Here is a 19914-nt window from a genome sequence, read left to right on the forward strand (position 1 = left end):
GAGTGGCCACTCGCCTGGTCATGGCGCTGTGCCTTGGACGCTGCTGACTTGTGGTTTGGGTGGAATTCCTACATCCTAAGTGACTCGGGCCGCCTCCCTCCAGCCTGGGTCTGCTGTGGGGGTGAGGAGGGAGGTGGGATGGTGACCCCCAAAGGCCATGTCTCCATCCCAGTGGACGCAGCCTTATTTGGAAAAGGGGTCTCTGTCCCAGCAGAGGCAGCTGCACCTGCTGGGGCCCGGTGCAGGGGTGCAAGTGTGCGGGTGCTGGTGGCCGCTCCTGGGCAGAGGGAGGGCGGGAGCCAGCCTGCTGCTGAGGGGACACTCTGAGCTGGGCTGTTCCTGGGGAGCACAAGGCTGGCTGGATTGACCTGGTCGGATGCCTGGATACGACTTCCCTGGAGAGGGGCCTCGGCGGCTCTGCCTGGTGGGCCCCGAGGGCGACACCGAGCCTCCCCGATGTAGTCTGTGAGCGGACTGGCAGTTCAGCCTCGGTCTCCGAGACCAAGCGCCCACCGTGAGGGAGCCCACGCCAGCGGCCTGGGAGGCTGAGGGAAGAGCAGAGGTGTGACGCAGTGTGGGAGGCCCCTCCCCCCGCCCCTCTGCCCCTCTGCCCCCATCCTCTCCCCCGTCCCCCTTCCCCCATCCCCACCCTCTGTACCCCTCTTTCTTCCCTCCCCGCCCCAGGCCATGCTGCGGGCACAGAGAGGAACCACTGGCCTCCCCGGGCCTGCCCGGAGGTGGCTGCTGAGTGCGGCCAGGTGTGAGGTGGCCTGTCCTTTGGCAGCCTGTGCCCAGAACCAAGGGAGGCTCTCGGGGCTCGGGAGCTGCCATGTGGGTTCCAACAGCTTTTGTGTCTGTCACCGTGGTCCTGGTCCCACGTCACTCCCGTCCCCTGGCCCCACGTCACCTGCTTGTGCTGTGTACTGTCCTGGACATGAGGAGCACGCTGGCGTGGCCCCAGCAGCTGCAGCGCTCTGGCAGCTGCTGTGCGCTGAGGGCCTAGGCCAGGCCGGGGCACAAGGCCGCGGATCAGGTCGCTCTTCCCGCTACGGAGGGGCCTGGGGCCGCAGAACCTGCCTGAACTGCCAGCACGGGCTGGCTGGGCCCTGAACTCCAGTCCCACGCCCTGGGTGGCGCCATCTCCGGGTTCCCCATGGTCTCCCAGGGAGCTCCACTTGGGGTCAGCCAGGCTGAGCAGCAGCACTGGACCTGCCGACCGAGGACAGCAAGGCAGAGTGGGTCTGGGCACAGGGGAGGGGCTTGGGGCTCCAGGGCACGGGAGATGGCCAGGGCCTGGGAGGTGTGCAGAGCTGGGTCCTCCCAGGGGGTGGCCGCGCTGTGCTGGCCGTGGTGGACGGAAGCCATGGACATGAGAACGAAGGTCAGAGGAGCCGGTGCCCCGGTTGTGGTGGCGGGTGCCGCAGTGCCCGCGGCGTCTCCTTCCCCGGTCGCCCTAGGCTGGCTGTCGGGCAGTCCTCATCCGGGGCCTCTGAATTCAGCGTCTCACGGCCGGTTTCCCGCGTGGGGCTGTCATTAACGGCTTTCTCCCTGGTCGCCTGGGAGGAGCCTCCCCAAGGTGGCAAAGGCAGAGCTCAGTGTGAAGAATCGTTCTCACAAAACGCCTGGCGAGGTTCTGATGTGGCGCAGCAGAGACGGGACAGGTAGGGGCACTTCCTGTCCTTTCATGCAGAATAATGACCGTCCGGGCACACCCCTGTGCTGGGTGGGAAGCCAAGGCTATGGGGAGGGCGTGGTGCTCCTAAAAAGGCTTCAGCAAGGGGCACCGGGAAGAGGGGTGCTTGGTGTGATCAAAGAAGGAGAGAGTAAGGGAGAGGCCAGGGAGGAGGCGGCCCAGGAGGCCGAGGAGGGGACACTCACAGGTGCTGAAGGAGGAGGCAAGGCCGGCCGCTGGCTCTCAGGACAGCCAGGCGCTGCCCGCCCTGGGTCTCTTCAGCCTCTCGGGGTCCTGCGAGGAGGTGAGTGTCCAGCTGGCACAGGGCGAGATCTGCAGGGCCGCGATTAGCGCTCCCTCCGGCTCCCGGCTCCCAGGTGCGGTCCCCTCGGCAGACACACCCCAGGTGCCACTCATCCCGCAGAGCCCTGATGTCCACATCCCCCCAGGTCTCCCTGTCTCAGGGACGAGTCCGCCCTGGGAGGCTGAGCAGAGCTGGAAGTGCCCTCGGGCACCCCACAGCCCCCCTGGTCCCTGCAGGTGGGCTTCTCCTTGCCAGGCACCCCGTGCACCCCACCCCAGCTGCCGGTCAGCGTCTGGCCTGCTGAGATGTCTCTGCCCCGTCGGCGGGGGCTGTGGAGGTGCTACCTAACTGGCCAGAGGGACTTCCTGATTTCGTGAAGGTCAGGCCCTCAGACGGGACAGTTCCCTGGACGACCTGGGTGTGCCCAGCGGAGTCACAGGGTCTTCCTGAGGAGGAGGCAGCAGGCTCGTGAGGGGGGACGAGGAGGCACAGAGGGGAGCAGAGTCTGGGCAAAGTGCCTCTGGCCTTGAGGGTGGGGAGAGCCAAGAGCCCCGCTCGGCCACCTCCAGGGCCTGGTGGCTGCTGGACACACCCACTGAGGCCTCCATAGTGACGGCTGTGGCAAGAGTGTCCCCGAGCTCCTGTGTTGGAAGCCGCATCCCCCTGCAGCAGTGTGGGGTGGTGCCTGCAGGAGGAGAGGCCACGAAGGCCCTGAGCAGCCGGTCAGCGTCACCACGGCAGGCGCCCGTTCCTTCCAGGGGAGCGGATGGTCATGAGAGCCCGCTGCCCTCTCTGGCTTGCTCAGGGCGTGCTATGCTGCCCCCACCTCGTGACGCAGCAGGAAGGCCCTGTGCTACGTGGTCTTTGATGGTGGACCTCCCAGCCTCCAACACTGGAGGACTCTGCTCTGTACCCGTCACCCAGTGTGTGATGTTCTGTGTGGCAGGATGGCGACCCCACCAGGGACTCTGCCCCGGGGACAGCCGATCTCACGGCCAGTCATTCCCAGCTCCCTGGTGGACACCCCCTCTGCCCTCACTGGTTAGGGTCTCCCAAGGCTGAGGAGGCCAGATGGGAGGGCCTGAGGGTCTCCGAGGACCACGTGACATTGGTACGAGCAGCAGAGGTGTTTAGCGGAAGCTGTGCCTGAGTCTGCACCTGCTCCTCGCGGAGACGGAGGGACTGTAGGACCGTCGGTCCACTGCCATCCAGGCAACCAAAACTCGGTGGCCCGGAACCCTTGCCCAGACACTGCCCCACTCTCCCCATGACCATGTGGCTCATCAGCAGAGGCCACACCAGGGTCCTCAACACGGAGGGAAGGGGCTGCACAGCAGGCTGCTCACTCTGAGTGTCCAGACGAGGCCCCTCCTCCCCTGCAGCTCAGCTCAGTTTCCTGGTCATCAGGGACAGACACCGTGGCCTTCCTGGCTGGAGGCAGAGGCACACGGGACCCCACACGTGCCAGGGCCTGTGTTCGACATCAGAGGAGCAGCGAGGTCCGGGGGAGGAGTGTGGCGCTGGAGGACTGCAGGAGGAGGCAGGTGTCAGATGGATTTCAGAAGCGAGGAGGACAGTGACAGCTGAGGCCCACCGAGTGGCGTGTCCAACAAGGCACTGCTGCAGGGCGAGGCCGGCCCTGCTCTCCGGTGCCTCTCTGCTGCCTCCAGGCCGTTCATCACGGCTCAGAGGCGGGAGCACCGTCCTAGTTACTCATGCTGTGAACTCTTTGCCGGGCCCTAAGTTCACACCCGTGGTGGAAGGTGGAGGCAGAGCCCTGTCCCTCTGCCCAAGGCTGGGGGATGGGTGTCATGGCCCAGGACCTGCAGGCCAGGGTCGGTCTGTCTCCGGGTCCCACAGGAGGTGGAATGGCCTGCTCACAGGAACCTCAGACCTGCTCCAGGGGGACTTGCTGACCCACTTTCAGGATGAGAGGCCAGAGAGAGGAAGGCCTGACTGCGTTTGCGGATCCAGAGTCCTGGCTGCCTGGGGAGGTGCCCCAGGACCCTCCCGGGACGGCTCTGCACTCCTCTGTTCCCGGGGACACTGGCTTCTGTCAGGGCAAGCGCTCAGTGGGAACTCAGATCAGCCAACGGTGGTGACACCTGCCTGCCGTGTCTGCAGCAGGGCCACAGCAGCCAGTGTGGAGCCTGCCCTCCGGGGTCCTGAGCACGCACCCCACGGGTCAGCTCAGCAGAGGGCTGAGGCTCCGCTCCCTCCAACAGGGCCACCCAGTGGGACCGTCACCACTTCTGCTTTGTACATGAGATGTGAGGCTCAGGGAGGTGACTGAGGTGACCTGCTCCACTGGAGTTTCCGGGGGGAGGGGGAGGTGCTGCAGCTGGAAACGTTGGTCTGCAAACCCCAGCGGCTGCCCTCTGACCTCCACTGCAGGCCGTCAAGGAGGAAGGACTCTCCACCACACGGGCTGCGTGGGGGCCCGTCCCAGTGTGGGCCCTGCATGGGACAGGTGCTGTTCCACAAGAACAGGGGCACCAGGTGCATGGTCAACCCACGTGTCCCCCGCAGCACCCTCCTGTAAGGGTCAAGGGTGTCCCCTGCAGTGCCCCTCCTGTAGGGGTCAAGGGTGACCCCACAGTGCCCCTCCTGTAGGGGTCAAGGGTGTCCCCCGCAGTGCCCCTCCTGTAGGGGTCAAGGGTGTCCCCCGCAGTGCCCCTCCTGTAGGGGTCAAGGGTGACCCCACAGTGCCCCTCCTGTAGGGGTCAAGGGTGTCCCCCACAGTGCCCCTCCTGTAGGGGTCATGGCCCCGTCACAGCTTGCGCCTCAAGGATTGTCGGCCCTGTGGGAGGGGTGCATCCCCTTCCTGTCCTCTGGTCCCCTAAGCAGGGCGTCAGCTGGGCAGCCCTGGGTGCATTCCCCTGACCTGGAGGCGGGCGCAGCTGCTCCATGCTTGAACCCTGGAGGAAGCAGACTCTGGGAAGCGCTCACTGCACCTCGGAGGAGACCTCCCTCACCAGCTCAGCGTCCCTGAGCAGAAGCACCATGTGTGCGTGACCACTCTAGAGCCCATCTGCAGCCTGACCTTGTCCCAGGGTGCCGGGGCCCTGTGGGTGGGCAGGAGCGTCCACGCTGCCTGGTGCCCTGGGTGTCACCCTGCCAGGGGTCTCCCTCCCGCCCTCGCTGCCCCTGTGCCTGGCTGCTCGGCTGAGCACACGTCCCAGGTCTGATCTGAGGATTGCCCCAGGTGCGGGGGCACAGGTGGCCCACCAGGGAAGGGCAGGGGAGGCCCCAGCCTCCTGTCCCTCAGGGGGCCCACCTCCCTGCCGTGGGGAGGCAGCACCAACATCGAGGAGGGCTTTGACACTCTCCCTCGCGAGCTCGCCCGGCTCCCTGAGCCCTCAGTTCAACGTGGTGGGCAGCGTGAGTCACGGGAGTGGGCGGCAAAGCCTCCTCTGGTTCCGGTCCATTTTCTCTTCGTCAGATTCAGTCACGCGCCTTCTTCTTTTCAGGCCAGCACCAGGAGTCTTGCAGAATGGTAATCAATTTCAATAATAAGTTAAATGGGTTTGCTTTTGTTCCCAGAAAAACTCCCACTGGGAGAGGGGTTTTTTAAGACTCCTGGGTTGAGTCTTGCTTCTGACCTTGGGCCTCCAGCTGCTCCTGAGCTAATTGAGTGGAACAAACAGGGTGGGGAGCCAGGGCTGCCACCCACTCAGCCATGCAGGATGCAGACACCCGGGGACTTCAGGGGGCCTCCCAGACAGTCCCCGCAAACGCCCCCACAGCCCATGTTCCATGGGACCTGTCACAAACATGGCATGTCCCTGCATACCTGCTCAACGTCACTTCGGTGCCACCTTGCTTCTCCTAGAAAGATCACAAGGCTTCTAAGACGGGACGGGGTCCGTCAGACACACAGCCGTAGTGACCTGCGTGAGCCTTGTAGAGCCCGGGCCAGGACTCAGCTCTGTCATGGGCCCGGCCCGGGGCTCTGCAGCCACCATGAGGCTCCACGCACCACATGGCGAGCCGGTGTCCTGGCACAGAACCTGGCAAGGTCTGCGGATGGGTGAATGTTGGAGGCGGGAGTGGGTCCTCTCTGGGTCATCGGTCTCTCCAGGTGGAGCATGCGCTTCGCTCCCTGGGGAAACAGAGAACACGCTTGCCATTCTGTGTCAGACTCTTCCTGTACTCCACGCACGCTCAGTAAGCACCAGTGGAGGGCCGAGTCCTGGCTGCAGCAGGGGCCTCCTGGGTGGTTTAGAATTCGGAGATGAGAGGAACCCTGAGTGAGCAGATCTCCTTTGATCGTTCCTCAAGGCGCCTGCAAACATCTTGCGGTGTGATCTCAGTGAGCTCACGGTGTTGTGACTAGGGGGGCATTTCTTTGGTTGGGAACTAGATAAACATGTTGTCTTGCATTAAGGGCCATTTTGTACTGAGCCCTGGCTTCTGGCCCGACTCACCGCCGGCAATTGGCTTGTGCTGCCGGGGAAGTGAGGCTGGAGATGCCTCTCGCCTCCTGCGTGCTGCCCGCCCCTTCCAGGAAGGCGGAAGAGTCAGCCACACACTTAGGTTCACTCTTTAGTATCTGGAAAATAGGGCCGACATGATGAAATTCTATGTGACGTGACTCCACCTTGAAGACTCGACACAGTCCCACCTGCTGGGGCCACGGGGAGGTTTCCGTCTGGATGTGAGGAGCTGAGTTTCATCTTTAGGGAGAAAACCTCCAACCGCCACAAACCCACCCACCAGCTAACCAATCCACCAACCAACCAACAGCCACAAACCCACTCACCAGCTAACCAATCCACCAACCAACCAACCAGCCACAAACCCACCCACCAGCTAACCAATCCACCAACCAACCAACCAGCCACAAACCCACCCACCAGCTAACCAATCCACCAACCAACCAACAGCCACAAACCCACCCACCAGCTAACCAATCCACCAACCAACCAACAGCCACAAACCCACCCACCAGCTAACCAATCCACCAACCAACCAACCAGCCACAAACCCACCCACCAGCTAACCAATCCACCAACCAACCAACCAGCCACAAACCCACCCACCAGCTAACCAATCCACCAACCAACCAACAGCCACAAACCCACCCACCAGCTAACCAATCCACCAACCAACCAACAGCCACAAACCCACCCACCAGCTAACCAATCCACCAACCAACCAACAGCCACAAACCCACCCACCAGCTAACCAATACACCAACCAACCAACCAGCCACAAACCCACCCACCAGCTAACCAATCCACCAACCAACCAACAGCCACAAACCCACCCACCAGCTAACCAATCCGCCAACCAACCAACCAGCCACAAACCCACCCACCAGCTAACCAATCCGCCAACCAACCAACCAGCCACAAACCCACCCACCAGCTAACCAATCCGCCAACCAACCAACAGCCACAAACCCACCCACCAGCTAACCAATCCGCCAACCCCCCAGCCATAAACCCACCCACAGGCTAACCAATCCGCCAGCCCCCCAGCCACGGAGCCGGCCCATGGCCCTCTGGAGCTGAGCGGGCCCCTGCCCGGGGCTTCCCTCACTCCTCCCGGCCGAGGACCTTGCTAGTTGGAGAAGGGCCAGGGCAGGTCTGAGGCCGGGAGAAGCTGCAGGAAGGTCAGTGGGGCTGCCCACGGCTCCCCCGACCCTGGCCCTCTGCGGCCGAACGTCCATGTCCCTGCCCCAGAGCCTTGCTTGCCTCCCTCAGTGCCCAGGTGCCCCTCCCAGGACACGTGGCCTCTCTCATGCCGACTGCAGTCATGTCTTTGCATTCCGTGGCTTCTACTCAGGGAATGATGCGACTGTGCGGCGTGATGAGGGGACACGGTCACTCAGTGAATGTGACTGGAGCTGGGCACTCACATGGTCCTGGCTTGGGGTCCAGGCCCACAGGAAGGTGGCCGCGGTCTAGAGTTCAGGGGACGTGGACAGAGCCCAGAGGAAGCCACAGGACAGCTCCGAGGCTCCTCTTCTGTTGCCTCCGTCTTCGCGCAGGGTGCTGGCCTTCAGCACTTGGTGAGCACCGGCTGTTCCTGCCGTGTGCTAAGTGCTGGGGACACAGAGCAGCTCGGGGCACAGCCGCCCACAGATGGGTGGACACAAACAGAACCGGCACAGAAGAGCGTTCTGCTCCCGGCTCCTTTCCCCTGTCGTCTGAGTCCATTTCTGTTGCTGTCCCTGGACACCCGAGGCTGGATGTTTCATAGAGAAAAGAAATTTATGTGGCTCACAGTTCTGAAGGGGAAGAGTCCAGGGGCCTGCGCTGGCCGCTGTCCAGCCTCTGGTGAGGGCCTCACGCTGCACACGACATGGCTCAGGACATCATGTGGCGTGCGAGCTCGGGTCCCTCTTCCTCTTCCTATACAGTCACTAAGGCCATCACGGGGCCCACCTGGTGGCCTCATCTAACCTAATCATCCTCCAAAGCCCCACCTCAGGGACTTTCAGGGGGACGTTGACACCACAGCAGCGTCTTCAACACGGTGCACACATTCCTTCCTGTACTGGGACACCATGGTCCCTAAAGGAAAGGGCACAGCCACACACCACGCCCCTGAATGCCCTGTCCCCCCATCTGGCCAGTCAAGGGGGCAGAGAGCAGGCCTGGGCAGAGGGTGCGGACACAGCACCTGGAGGCGCTGCTCTTGGGCACGCGGGGAACGAGGGCCGCCCTGTTCTCTGTGGGAAGTGCCTTTCTTGCCCCTGAGCTGGGACAGCTGCTCCTGGGACGCTGGACAGACAGCACACTAAGCCAGCCACAGTGACGGAGCCTCGGGTACAGGACTCTGTCTGTGTGGGGACAGGCGCAGGACGGAGGGCACCCTGGAAAGGGCACGCGTCACTGGTCCAGTGGCCACCACAGGACAGAACACCCTGAGGGACGGAGGCGCTGCTGGGCAAAGCCCCGGAGGGACGGAGGCGCTGCTGTCACTCATGGCCACTGAGCCCTTCTCGCGAAGTCCTGCTCTCTCGTCAGCGTCCCCAGCAAGCCCCCGGGCCCGTGCTGTCTCCGGGCACTTTCCTCGGTCTGTCTGCAGCCTGGCCACCACCACTCCCATCTGGCACAGCTGAGCTCTCAGGTGGCGCTTCGCCAGGAGGACCCGGAGCGCTGCTGCCCCCAAGTCCAGGTAGCCATGTTTGATCCTCCTGCTGCCCGAAGAGTCACTGAGCCTCTCCCTCTGAGGCCCCGCAGCCTGCTCCGCTCTCCTGCCCAGGCCGCCTCGGGCTGCCCCCTGCCCCTCCACCCCATCTGGCACTCAGCACTCAGCGTCCTCTGGCTGCTCTCCGTCTTCTGGATCCCCACTGTGCCGGCCGTCCCCCTCCCCCTGGTCACAGCCCAGGTGATGTCCCTGCCTCTCCTGGAAGGCACCATCCCTCAGGGCTCCCGCCTGTCCCCCATGTCCCCTGTGGAACCCGGCATGGAGACTTGTGCACCTTTCCAAGTCCACAGGATGTGGCTCCTCGGGGACAGGGACCACATCAGTCACCTTTGCAGCAGAGGCGGCAGGTCCAGGGGGTGTGCCACAGTGGCAGGCTGCAGCCTGGAGGACAGGGCGCCCCGGGGAGGCTGATTCTCACCCAGAGGGGTCTGCATCCTTCCCTCGGTGAAGAGGCCTCCTGTCCGCAGCTGCCGCCCTCCACTGGTGCCCGGATCGTGGTGCTGGGTGAAGGCCGTGTGCGGCTCTTGTCCTTTCAGGGTCCACAGTGCCGATCTGGCCTCAGACCCCCGATCGGGAATGGCTGGGTCACTGCCTGCAGACCACGCCCCAGGACAGCAGGGCCACCCAAGTACTTCCTCTCTGAGGCCAGCCCTCCCCTGTGGTCCCCGGCAGGCCCCTTGGAGCAGTCATGGAGTTGTCCTGCCCCGTCCAGCTCCCTCCATTCCAGGGAGGCCCTGAGCCTGCAGCCCGCAGCCCCTCCTGGGCAGGAAGCGTTTTCCACTCTCCTCAGGGCCTCCCCGAGGGGGCTGCTGACCACCGCTTGCCCTGTGGGAGGCAGCCTGACTGGCTGCTCGCAGGAGGCGCCCGGACCACGGAAGGTGCCCCTCCTGCTCCTCTGCCATGCCCAGGCTCCCCCGGGCCAGGCTGCCCCTGCCCTGGCCACCTGCCCGTGACTTCTGCCCGGGCAGCCTCCTCCCCAGGTCCTTGGCGGTCCTCTCCCCAGACCCCGCCTGTCCTCGCCCTCTGCGGGTCTCTCTTGGGAGCCAAGCAGTGATAATCACCCTTCTTTGTATTTCTTCTATGCCTCGAGCCTCTGTTGCCACCACACACGCCACTCTGGCGTAATGACTGATTTTCTGTGGAGTGCACCTTGTGTAGTCTGGTTCTAACGCCAGCTAGGAGGTGAAAATCACTTATAATCAAAATTACTCCGGAAATTCCCTTAAATTGCCTGTAAGAGCTATTCACAGGCTTTGTGTCAGTCACTCTGGAAGACCCATGGTGCACCTCACCTGGGTTGGCCTGGGGTTCACTAGGACCCTCAGGAGCCTCTCCGTTTCTTCATGGGTGTGGAGGAGGCCCCCCTGCATCTTCAACGAGTAGGCGCTATCTCTCTCTGGTCAGGGGTCAGGGGAAACTCTAGAGCCTGGTTCTTTGGGGGGCTTTGCTGGCTGACCTTGCCACCTTCAGGGGCATGAGCTCAGGAGCCAGGAGTGGGTGGTGCTTCCTCACGGCTTCTCTCCAATGACGGAGTGGAGTCCCCAGAGGTGATGTGCCCACGGTGGCTCTGCAGGGAGAGGCAGTGCTCTGCTCAGTCGGGAAAGAGTCTCTGGGATGAAGACCCCCCGCCAGGGACGCCTGAGCCTGGGACCCCAGAGAGGGTGAGCCCACGTGCCCAGGTGGCCACATCCCGCCCAGGGAGCCGCTGCCCACCGTGGTGGGTACAGGACGGGCGTGTCTGCCTTCTCATGGGGGCTTCGGCCCCGAGGGGACGGGGGCCAGTCTCGTCCTACTCACCCCTTCCTCCTGGGGCTCGAGACTGCCTGGACTCAGGGGTGCTGAGCCGAGGTTCGTTGAGGGTGAATGAATGGGGAGCTGAAGAGAAGGTCGAGGGACCAGCAGGGGACGCTGGCTGCTCCTGCCCCTGGTCCTGCCCAGTGCTGTCTGTCAGCAGGGCCCTGCAGAACTGGCTAGTGCAGGGGCTGGAGACGGTGAAGACCTCTCAAGGGGAAGGGGCTCTCTATCCTGTCAGCCCCTGCCCAGGGCAGCGCACGTGCCCAGCAACGGAGGGGTGAGCGGGAGGGGGAGGATGTGGGGTCACTGGCCGTGTCACCCAGACTCTGGGAGTCCCCGGGTGAACGTGGTGGCGGAGGGGAGGGCACTGCTGACAGTGCGTGGCCTGTGGCCAGGCCAGGGCATGAGGGTGGCGCTGGGCTCTGGGACATGGGCCTTGGTGGACGTCCCCCCTTGCTCAGCCAGCTGCAGGTGGGGGACGGGATGACTTAGCAGGTTGGGGTCTGAGACTGGAGCTGGGTCCCAGGAGGAGACAGGTGGGCTCAGAATGGCCCGGAGCTTCCTGGCTGCCTGCCCCCGACTGGCTGCACCCAGGCCCTCGGGGTCTGGGGAACGGAGGCAGGATCTGGGTACCCATGGGCTCCAGCCCAGCCGGGCCCCTCGGTGAGCTGCGTGGATCCCTGGAAGCGTGAGAAGACCCCAGAGTCCTGCTTGAGTGTTGTTGTTGTTATTGATGCGTTTTGAGCAGGGTTTCCCTTTCGAAGTCTCACCCAACCCAACCCGCTTTATTTATCTTCTTCAAACCACCGTGCAGAGCCCAGCAGAGGCCATGGCCAGTCCCCTGAGCGCAGGGGGTGGGTGGCAGCACCTGGAGCTGTGTCCCCTGAGTCCCCTGGGCCTGCCCTGCGGGAGGGGCTGCGCCCTGCAGGCGGGGAGGCCAGGAGGGGAAGCAGAGGCTGCTCCCACCTCTGATTCAACATCTGTAAATAAGATGGGGAAAGGCCCACTGCTGTGCAGCCGGTGGGTCTGCGGCTCCACCTCCCTTAGCTGAGCCCGGCAGGACTCCGTGCCCAGGTGGCTCAGCTAGCGGCAGACTAAGGGTGCCAGGGGAGAGAGACTCCTGCACCGTGGCCCAGCCGCTCCATCCCTGGGGCGTGCGCCCTCTCCGACCCCCTCCCCAGTCCCGCTCAGCGGGGGGTTGAGCTTCTTTCACGCCATCCCTGGGATGTGGTGGAGACAGCAGGCGGATTTGTCCAGGCGTGTTGGGGTTGAAGTCCTGCAGAGGTCTGGCCAGCTGCTGGCTCAGCGGGCGTGGGGCAGGATGCAGGACTCCATCAACAGACAGCTCTCTGAGAGTGGAGACCCCGCTCCCCTGGGGTCCCCTTGCCGGGCGCCCTTGATGAGGGTAAATCACACCAATCAATTCTGGCCACCCTGGCCCAGGGTTAGGCCATAAAAATGACCCTCTGTCCCAGCCCCGCTGCTCTGGTGCTCAGAGGAGCCATCTCAGTCTGACCACAGTGGACAGGTCTCTGATTGAGAGCTCGACTGAGAGCTGGGAGGGGACATCCGTGTCCCTGGGTCCTAGCCAGTGCTGGGGCGGGGTGGGGCTGCAGGCCAAGGGCTGACTCCAGGACGAGGGCTGGATGGGGTGTCGGGGGCAGCACTCAGTCAGCTCTGCTTCTGCCTAAGCCGTGGGGTGAGGGCCCCTTCCTGTCCCCATCCTGCCCAGCTCAGAGCCCGCTTGCCCATCCCCTCGTTCCTGTAATTCCACGCTACTCTTGTCCGTGGAGGGAACCAAGCTCCCCCGTCCAGGAGGGCCCTGGTGGGACACACTGTGCCTGGAGGAGACAAGGGCCCAGAGGGAAGAGGGTGTGGGTGAGGGTCACTGGAGGATGCTATGACCATACCTGAAGGAGAGGCCGGAGGGCGTCCCCGAGGCCTGCAGAAGGTGCAGCTTCCTGTTCATTCTTCCTTTCTTCCCCTCCGTGGTGGACGAGGCCTCCCATGCGCCTCACGCCCCGGGACAGGACACCCAGTGGGGGGTGCACCCTCCCTCCAGGAGGGTGTCAGCTGTGCCACCCAGGGAGCCTCGGGCGTCACGGGAGTCTCTACCTCTGGGCAGCGGGGCCACACTCTGGCTAGAGGTTTCATGGGAGGCCAGGAGCAGGAGGCCTCAGGGGGAGGACAGCATGTGGACAGAGACCCGATGGAAACTTGAAGGAAGGACGCGGTGGACACCAGGAAGCTGGGGCCTGGCGGGGTCCCGTGTCAGGTGGGGGCAGAGGTCTGGGTTGGACTATGGGAGCGGGTGGCTGGCAGGTCCCAGACATGACAGTCCTTTCTCTTCAGCCAGAAGTTCAGGTGCTGGGAGTGTCTCAGAGGCTCACCAGGCAGCAGGCAGGGGACCAGGGCACTTCAGAGTAGGCCACAGACGCAGCAGGGCAGGCTGGCTGTGTGGGGCCGCCACTCCCACGGGCCATTCACAGGCTGTCTTCCCTGAGCATGGCAGGCTGTCCTCGAGGACCGGCCTCCACACCCAGGTGCCTGCACTCACACTGGAGCAGAGGACATGGATTCAGCTCCGACACTGGCTCCACCCTTCCAGCTCCCTCCGTGGGGTCTCCTGGGACACGAGGGGCAGGTCTCCCAGCCCAGCTTGCAGCTCCCAGCTCTCTGCTTGGGCTGAGGCTCTTCTGAGGTTGGGCTTCCGAGGCTCAGCACCCGCCGGCTTTCTCCTGGGCCCTGGGCAGCCTGGCTGTTCTAGTCTGTTTTCTCTCCCTCGGCTCAGCCCGCCGTCGGCCTGGCCAGCTCCTTCTTCACCTGGAAAAGCCCTCTTGCCCCACCGTCCTCCCTACAATCCTAGTGGAGGCCATGGCCAGCACCCTGGCCCCTCCCTCCCTGGAACCGGCCTGGTGCTGCGTGCTCTGCCGCAGGTGTCCTCCTGTCCAGGGCAGGGGGGACGGCACACTGCAGACCGCTGGAGTGCCTGGAAGGGGCTGCACCTCAGTGTCCCGGTTTAGGGCGATGCACAGCTTGAGCGATGGGAGGAAGGTGTGATTCCTGCACTTTGGGGCTCTCAGTTCCCCAGGCCTGCCGGGACCGACCCCTGCCACCGTGGAGGGCCCTGTGCAGGAATCTGGCTTCTTGAGGAGGCTGAGGGCCACCAGCACACCCCACCTGGGCCCTGGCTGGCAGGTGCTCTCTGTGCCCTCCTGGATCTCTCAGGTCTCCTTCCAGAGCTCGCCTGCACCCACTTTCCACTTTTCCTGTTCTAAGAAGCTTGCCTCTTACAGTCAAGTCCCCCACGTATGCTGGCACTGGCCAGTGACGGGCCATCAGAGTGGTCGTCATCGGCTTGCGGTGTCCCTCTGAGGGGTGGTGGGCAGAAGGTAGCCTTGCTCTCTGGTGGAAGGTGCCCACCGGGCTCAGCCCCTCACTGGTCCCACCCTGTGCCATGCCCAGCGGCTGGGCTCTGGCCTGTGGGGTGCTCCAGGGCAGGCGTCGGGTGACTCAGGCACCTTCCATTCCCAGGCGCCAGGTTTGCTCGGCGGCTTCAATGGCCTGGGTTTCATCCACCCGTCCCCACGGAACCCCACAGAGCCAGCGCTTGCTGGGGCCCTCGGGGCAGCCGCACCCAGCAGGGCACCGGGGGCTCCAGTGCCGGGCACGTCTCTCCCAGGCAGGTGAGGGCACGGGGGTGGGGGGCCATGTCTGCTGTCTCTCTTCCTGTCGCCAGCGTTGAGCCCCTGCCTGGCGCCCAGCGATCTCCCGAGGCATTGGTGGGGTCCACAGTGATGCCGGCACCTGTGACCACGTGTGGGGGCACTGCTGGGTGAGCCTGCAGCACCCCATCCCCACCGTGAGTGCCAGAGGGCGGGTCCCCTCCCTCGCCAGCCTGCTGAGCTCCCACCGTGGTCACCTTGGCTCGGGGTCACTCAGGTCTGGCTTCTTTCCATTATGACCACTTTATATTCTCACCCTGAGGTTTGGCAAACAGTATTGAACCAATGGTTTCTGATTCTGTCGTCTTGATGCCTCACGTGTCGGGAGCAGCCCCATGTGCCGTGGGAGCCTGCTCCCGGGTGGAAGTCGGGAGGTTTCTTCTTGTTTAACTCGTAAACTATTCTAAAAAGTGCGTATTTTCCTGATTCAATCGCTCTTCTCCCTCATGGCTCCTCTCACTGCTCCTGTGAAGCGAGGCCCTGATGACCGCTGGCCGCTGACCGCTGGCCGTGGTGCTGAATCCGTGACCGCAGCCTGTGCAGGAGGTGGGTGATGGTGGCCCCTGGGAGCTCAGACCCTGTCCCCCAGAGGGAAGGGGCTCGGAGGGGCAAGGCCCAGCAGGGAACTGGGGCTGCTGCTGAGACAGGTGTGGCTGGTGCTCCACAGGGACACACAGGGACAAAGGCCAGCTTGGGCTCTTCCCGTGGGCGAGGGTGGGCCGCCTGCCCATCTCTCTGAGTTCTGGCTTCATCGTTCTCAAAACAGGCTGAACAGACTCAGCCCTTATGGCCTCGGGGTGAGCTGACATGGCAGGTCCAGGTCTGGTCCCGGTGGGTCTGTGGGACCCTCCTCAGCCGGGACTGGTGGAGAACCTGGAGGGGACCTCATCTTTCACGTCCCATTGCCACCTCATGGGTCACCTTATTGCTGTTTCCCACTGAGCCAGACCTGTGCTTGCCCTTGACCTTGGGTGGGGGAGCTCAGACCTCCCCGTCCTACTTGAGAGGCCACAGTAGGACACCCTCCAGGACAGAGCTCCTGCAGCCTGTCCTCCCCACAGCCGGCTCCAGGCCCTGCAGAGGCCAGGCCTTGGGACTCAGCCACGCTGGCACCTCGGCTCGGGGACCGAGCTCCCCCAGGACAGGATCTGCCTGTGCTTCTGCCAGCTGCAGTCCCGACCAGCAGGAGCAGGCCTTTGTTTATTTATTTACTTCCTTTGAAATGGAGGCGGCCTGCAGAGAGATGTTCAGTTCTTGGCCTGCCTGCGCCCTTCCTGGACCTTGAGGTCAGGGGTCCCCGGTGCTCTTTCTAAACTGTGCAGGGGATGAAGATCCGCCCCCCAGCCACCACCCAGCCTGGGGACAGGCACCAGGCACTGCAGGCTGAGGGCAGCCTGGGAAGGTGACTGAGTGGGGGACGAGGAGGAGTGAAATCCATGCTCTGGACGTGAGGGGCAGGCGGCTGCTGCAGGGTGGGGGGCTCCGAAGACTGTGCCTGGGCCACCTGGGGTCCTCCTGGAGAGCATCCAGGGAGTCTGGGCTCCTCGGACCGGTCGGCGGCTGCAGACAGAGGCTGTTGGAAGAGATGTGCTCGGCCAGATGGCCTGGTGTCCTGCAGGGTCTCTGGGCACGCCCCCACCCGTCACCTTCCTGCACTTCTTAGGTGCTGTCCGAGCTGCCTCCCTGCCTTGACAAGGGACTTATGGTCCCCGCCACCATCCTCTGGGAGAAGCAGGGAGGCCCACAGCAGAGGCTGCCTCCCTCCGGGCCAACACACCCCTGCCAGGCTTTCAAAGACCGTGCCCTTCCAAGCAGTCCTGCTGGGTGGCGATGTCACCTCTGCCTAGGGGAGGGGTCCAGCAGTAGAGAGGTGAGGCGGCAGGACTTCAGAGCGGGTGCCACCACTACCCAGGGGGCCCCAGCTCAGGAATCACGCTCACGCCTGGCAGATGGACCACACCTGGAAGCAGCCAGTCATGTGGCTCCTCTCTCCAGAACCTTCTGAGGCCGATCCTTGGCTACCAGCCAAGGTGGTGGGGTCACTGGGGGCTCTTACAGGTGACAGGTGACCTACCACAGTTATGAGTCCAGGAAAGGACTGTGAGATCTGCATTTTAGGAGGCTTTAGAGGATGGCTCTGCGGCTGCTGGGGGCTGGAAGGAGGTGGGGACACAGCCATGGTCCCCGCAGCAGGGTTTGCAGGGCTGAGTGACCCCTGCCTAGGCCGGCGGGTGGGTGGTGAGCAGGGCAGAGGTGGCCTCTGTCTGCCTAGAGTGTTACCCAGCAGGGGAGGAGGACAGACAGACAGCAGATGCTGGACAACCCAGGCATTGCTTCAGGGAGCTGGGGGCTGTTTGGGGTGGAGGTGGCCGTCACAGCCTTTGGGGGCCTGAGTGGACACTCCCCTCCACCTGACTCCTCCTACATGGGCAAGAGCACAGGAAGAGGAGGGGGCCGTGGGGAGGTGGCCAGGGAAGGACCCCGTGCAGGGTTGGACTGCCTTTAGGCAAAAGAGAGCCATCCACCTTCCTGCACTTAGTAGGTGCTTTCCAAGCACAAGTGCCCTCTTGATAGCTGCTGGAAGTGACTCCCTGGGCAGGGAGGGGCCTGGCCCCCAGAGAGGTGAGCAGAGCTCGGGGTGTGCGTCTCCTCTGCTGGCCTCGGCACCAGAGAAGGATGCAGAGGGGAAATTTGAATTTATAGACCCAGTTCCAATGGGTTATCAACGAGCAAAGAGAAGAGCACACAGCCCAGTGGCCAGGTGCACCCTGGATTAGCTCCTGGTTATTTATTTATCCTGAAGAAGTGCTTACAGTCACAGGACAGCCGTTGGCTTTACAGATGTGCCCCGAGGACTGACCCTGCCGAGAGACGGGATCAGCAGCGCTCCGACAACTGAGTTCACACAGACTTTACTCCAGTTATTACGAGGAGCAGTGGATTTACATGCATGCGGCTCGGCAACGCTCACGGAGCTGCCTGCCTGCCTCTCTGGCCCAGGCTGTGCCCTGGGCCGTCCGACAGCTGCTGGGCAGGGGCCACCTGGCCAGTCTGCCCAGGACCTGGCCTCTGCTCAGCCGTGCAGGGCCCCAGCTGTGGATGCTCACCCTCAGGCTCTCACTGCCAGCCCTGCCGCCTGGACGTTGGCCGCAGCGCCACTCCCTGAGCCCAGGCCCACGGTGCTGCGGGGAGGCCCCCAGCCCAGACCAGGTGAATCCCCGTCATCTTCTCAGCAGGGCAGTGGCTGTCCCACCAGAGGGCAGACAAGCAGCCAAGACCAAGGACACAGGGAGAGAGGAAATCCGCAGCCCCAGCCCTGGGGGTCCTGCGGGCCCCTCTGCCCAGGGTGGCTACAGGCCACTCAGCTCTCGTCAGCTCTCTCTTCCACCTGGACAGTCCCTCTCTTCTCTGACTACAGACTTCTGCTTTGGCACCACCTCCGGGAAGCCCTCCGTCCCCACCCGCCGTGGTGCTCTGTGTGTGTGTTCTTCACCTTCTGGTCCACCCCTCTCCCCAGCAGGTGCTTCTCTATCCCCTGTCCCCACAGTGTCACTGTTTCTGGGCATACACAGGTCTCCCTTGCAGACTCTGCCCAGGGGTGGCTCTTGGGTCAGTGGGGACGCGGGGGAGCCTCCTCCAGGTAAGTCCTGGGGCAGCTCAGAGCACAGAGCGATTAGGTGGAGGGTGTGTGTCGGGCGGCACAGGTGGGACTCCTCTGTGGCCTGCTGCTTGTCACCTCTCCTGTGGGGTTGTCTCGACCCGCCTGCAGGGTCAGCTCTCTCCCTGTCCTGGGGGGCAGGGCCTGAGGACTGGCCGGCTGCAGGCTCTCAGATGCTGCAGGCCTGGGTGAACCAGGAGTCGAAGGACCTAGAGGGCTGGGGTCCCAAGGGGTCCAAGGGTCCCAAGGAGAGGAAGGTCAGAGATGCTGATGGAAGTGTCCCCAGACATGTCCTGGGGCCCGGACTTACTGCATCATGGGCTCTTGATAGAGGAGGCTCCTGTGACCTGGCATCTCACCGTTTCTGTCACCCCATTGGGACTGGCATCCCTAGGGGAGAGCTTGCCAGGCTGCAGAGGGGCCTGGTGGATGAAAGGAGGAGAGAGGGGCACGGTCCCCGGCCCCCTGCCCACCCAGGGACGGGCCTCTGCAGGCAGGGCCGCTCCACCCAGGCCTCTGCTCATCTCAGCCCTTTTTTTTCCACCTTGTAAAATTTGCCATTTGCTATTAAATGTTGTTTATGGTGTTTTTGCAAGGATAAAAATTTTATTTTTATGTAGTAAAATAGCAAAATCTATCAATCTATCTTTATGGTGCTCTGGGTTGGCGTCGGGCCTGGGAACAGCCCCTGTCCTGAGGTCAGGACATGAAGCACTCACCTCCGTTTGCTGCACTTCTGTGACGGTTTCTGTCCCTGCCTGGCATGCCACTCACCTTTAACTGGCCAGTGAGGGGCAGAAGGGGCGAGGCTGCGAGTTGTCCAGGGTCGGCGCACGCTGCCCACGCCAAGCCGCTGCTGCGATCCTGATGTGCGGAAGGAGCTCCTCTGGCCCTTCTTGTCACTCTGCGTGTTCTTGCCCAGGGTCCAGTGGCTTTGATCAGCACAGCTTTGCAGTGCCTTCTCTCCTGCCTGAAAATGCAGGAGGAAGGGAGAATAAGCAGTGTCCCCTCAACAGCATGGCGGAGGCTCGCTTCCGTGGCTCCCTGAGGTGTCCCCTTCGTAAAGCAAATGCACCTTCCAGAAGCACAAGTCCCGGGTGTCTCCATGAACCCGCGTTGTGGGGCGGCTCTCCCGGTCCTACTGCTAGCCCTCAGCCAGCACGTCCTGGGGAGAAGTCCCCCTGGCTCCTGTGGCCGCGCGTCTGCTTCTCCTACAGCCCGTCACAGTCACAGTCAAGTTCGTGTGAAATTTGGAATCAGCATCCGTGTTTTCATTCTCTGGGTCTGTGTCGGGGGTGGCCATGATGCTGGTTTGAGCTTTTACAATCTACAGATACGGCGTCATATTTTATTGGCTTCTTAGTCTCCTCCCTGGTGCTGAGATCTGAGTCGTTGTAGCTGCCTTATGAGGCTGCACTGCATCCCACATCAAATGTGTCTGTCCTCCTCTTTGGTGATGGACACCGGGTGTTTCTGACTTTCTGGTAGCAGGACAGTGCTGCAGCCGACGTGAGCAGGACGAGCCTGGTGCAGACGCGGACCTCCGCAGGGGCCCCCACCGGGGGACGCACCACCGGCTTTTCTGCAGGGGAGTGTGGTG

At 63.3% G+C, this 19914-nt stretch overlaps 1 protein-coding gene across 1 annotated transcript in view; it reads left to right on the forward strand.

Moving 5' to 3' along the window:
• The window catches only part of LOC143398590 (uncharacterized), a 28678-nt gene extending 9561 nt beyond the window's left edge, over positions 1 to 19117 (forward strand). Inside the window, exons 3-4 of the mRNA XM_077109340.1 lie at positions 15130 to 15202; positions 17498 to 19117. Of these exons, the coding sequence (XP_076965455.1) occupies positions 15130 to 15202; positions 17498 to 18300 (876 nt within the window). The 3' untranslated portion in view covers positions 18301 to 19117. The remainder of the gene's footprint in view (positions 1 to 15129; positions 15203 to 17497) is intronic.
• Positions 19118 to 19914: the final 797 nt, after the last annotated feature.

This window comes from Callospermophilus lateralis, chromosome 4, assembly GCF_048772815.1.
Source record: "Callospermophilus lateralis isolate mCalLat2 chromosome 4, mCalLat2.hap1, whole genome shotgun sequence".
Taxonomy (NCBI): domain Eukaryota; kingdom Metazoa; phylum Chordata; class Mammalia; order Rodentia; family Sciuridae; genus Callospermophilus; species Callospermophilus lateralis.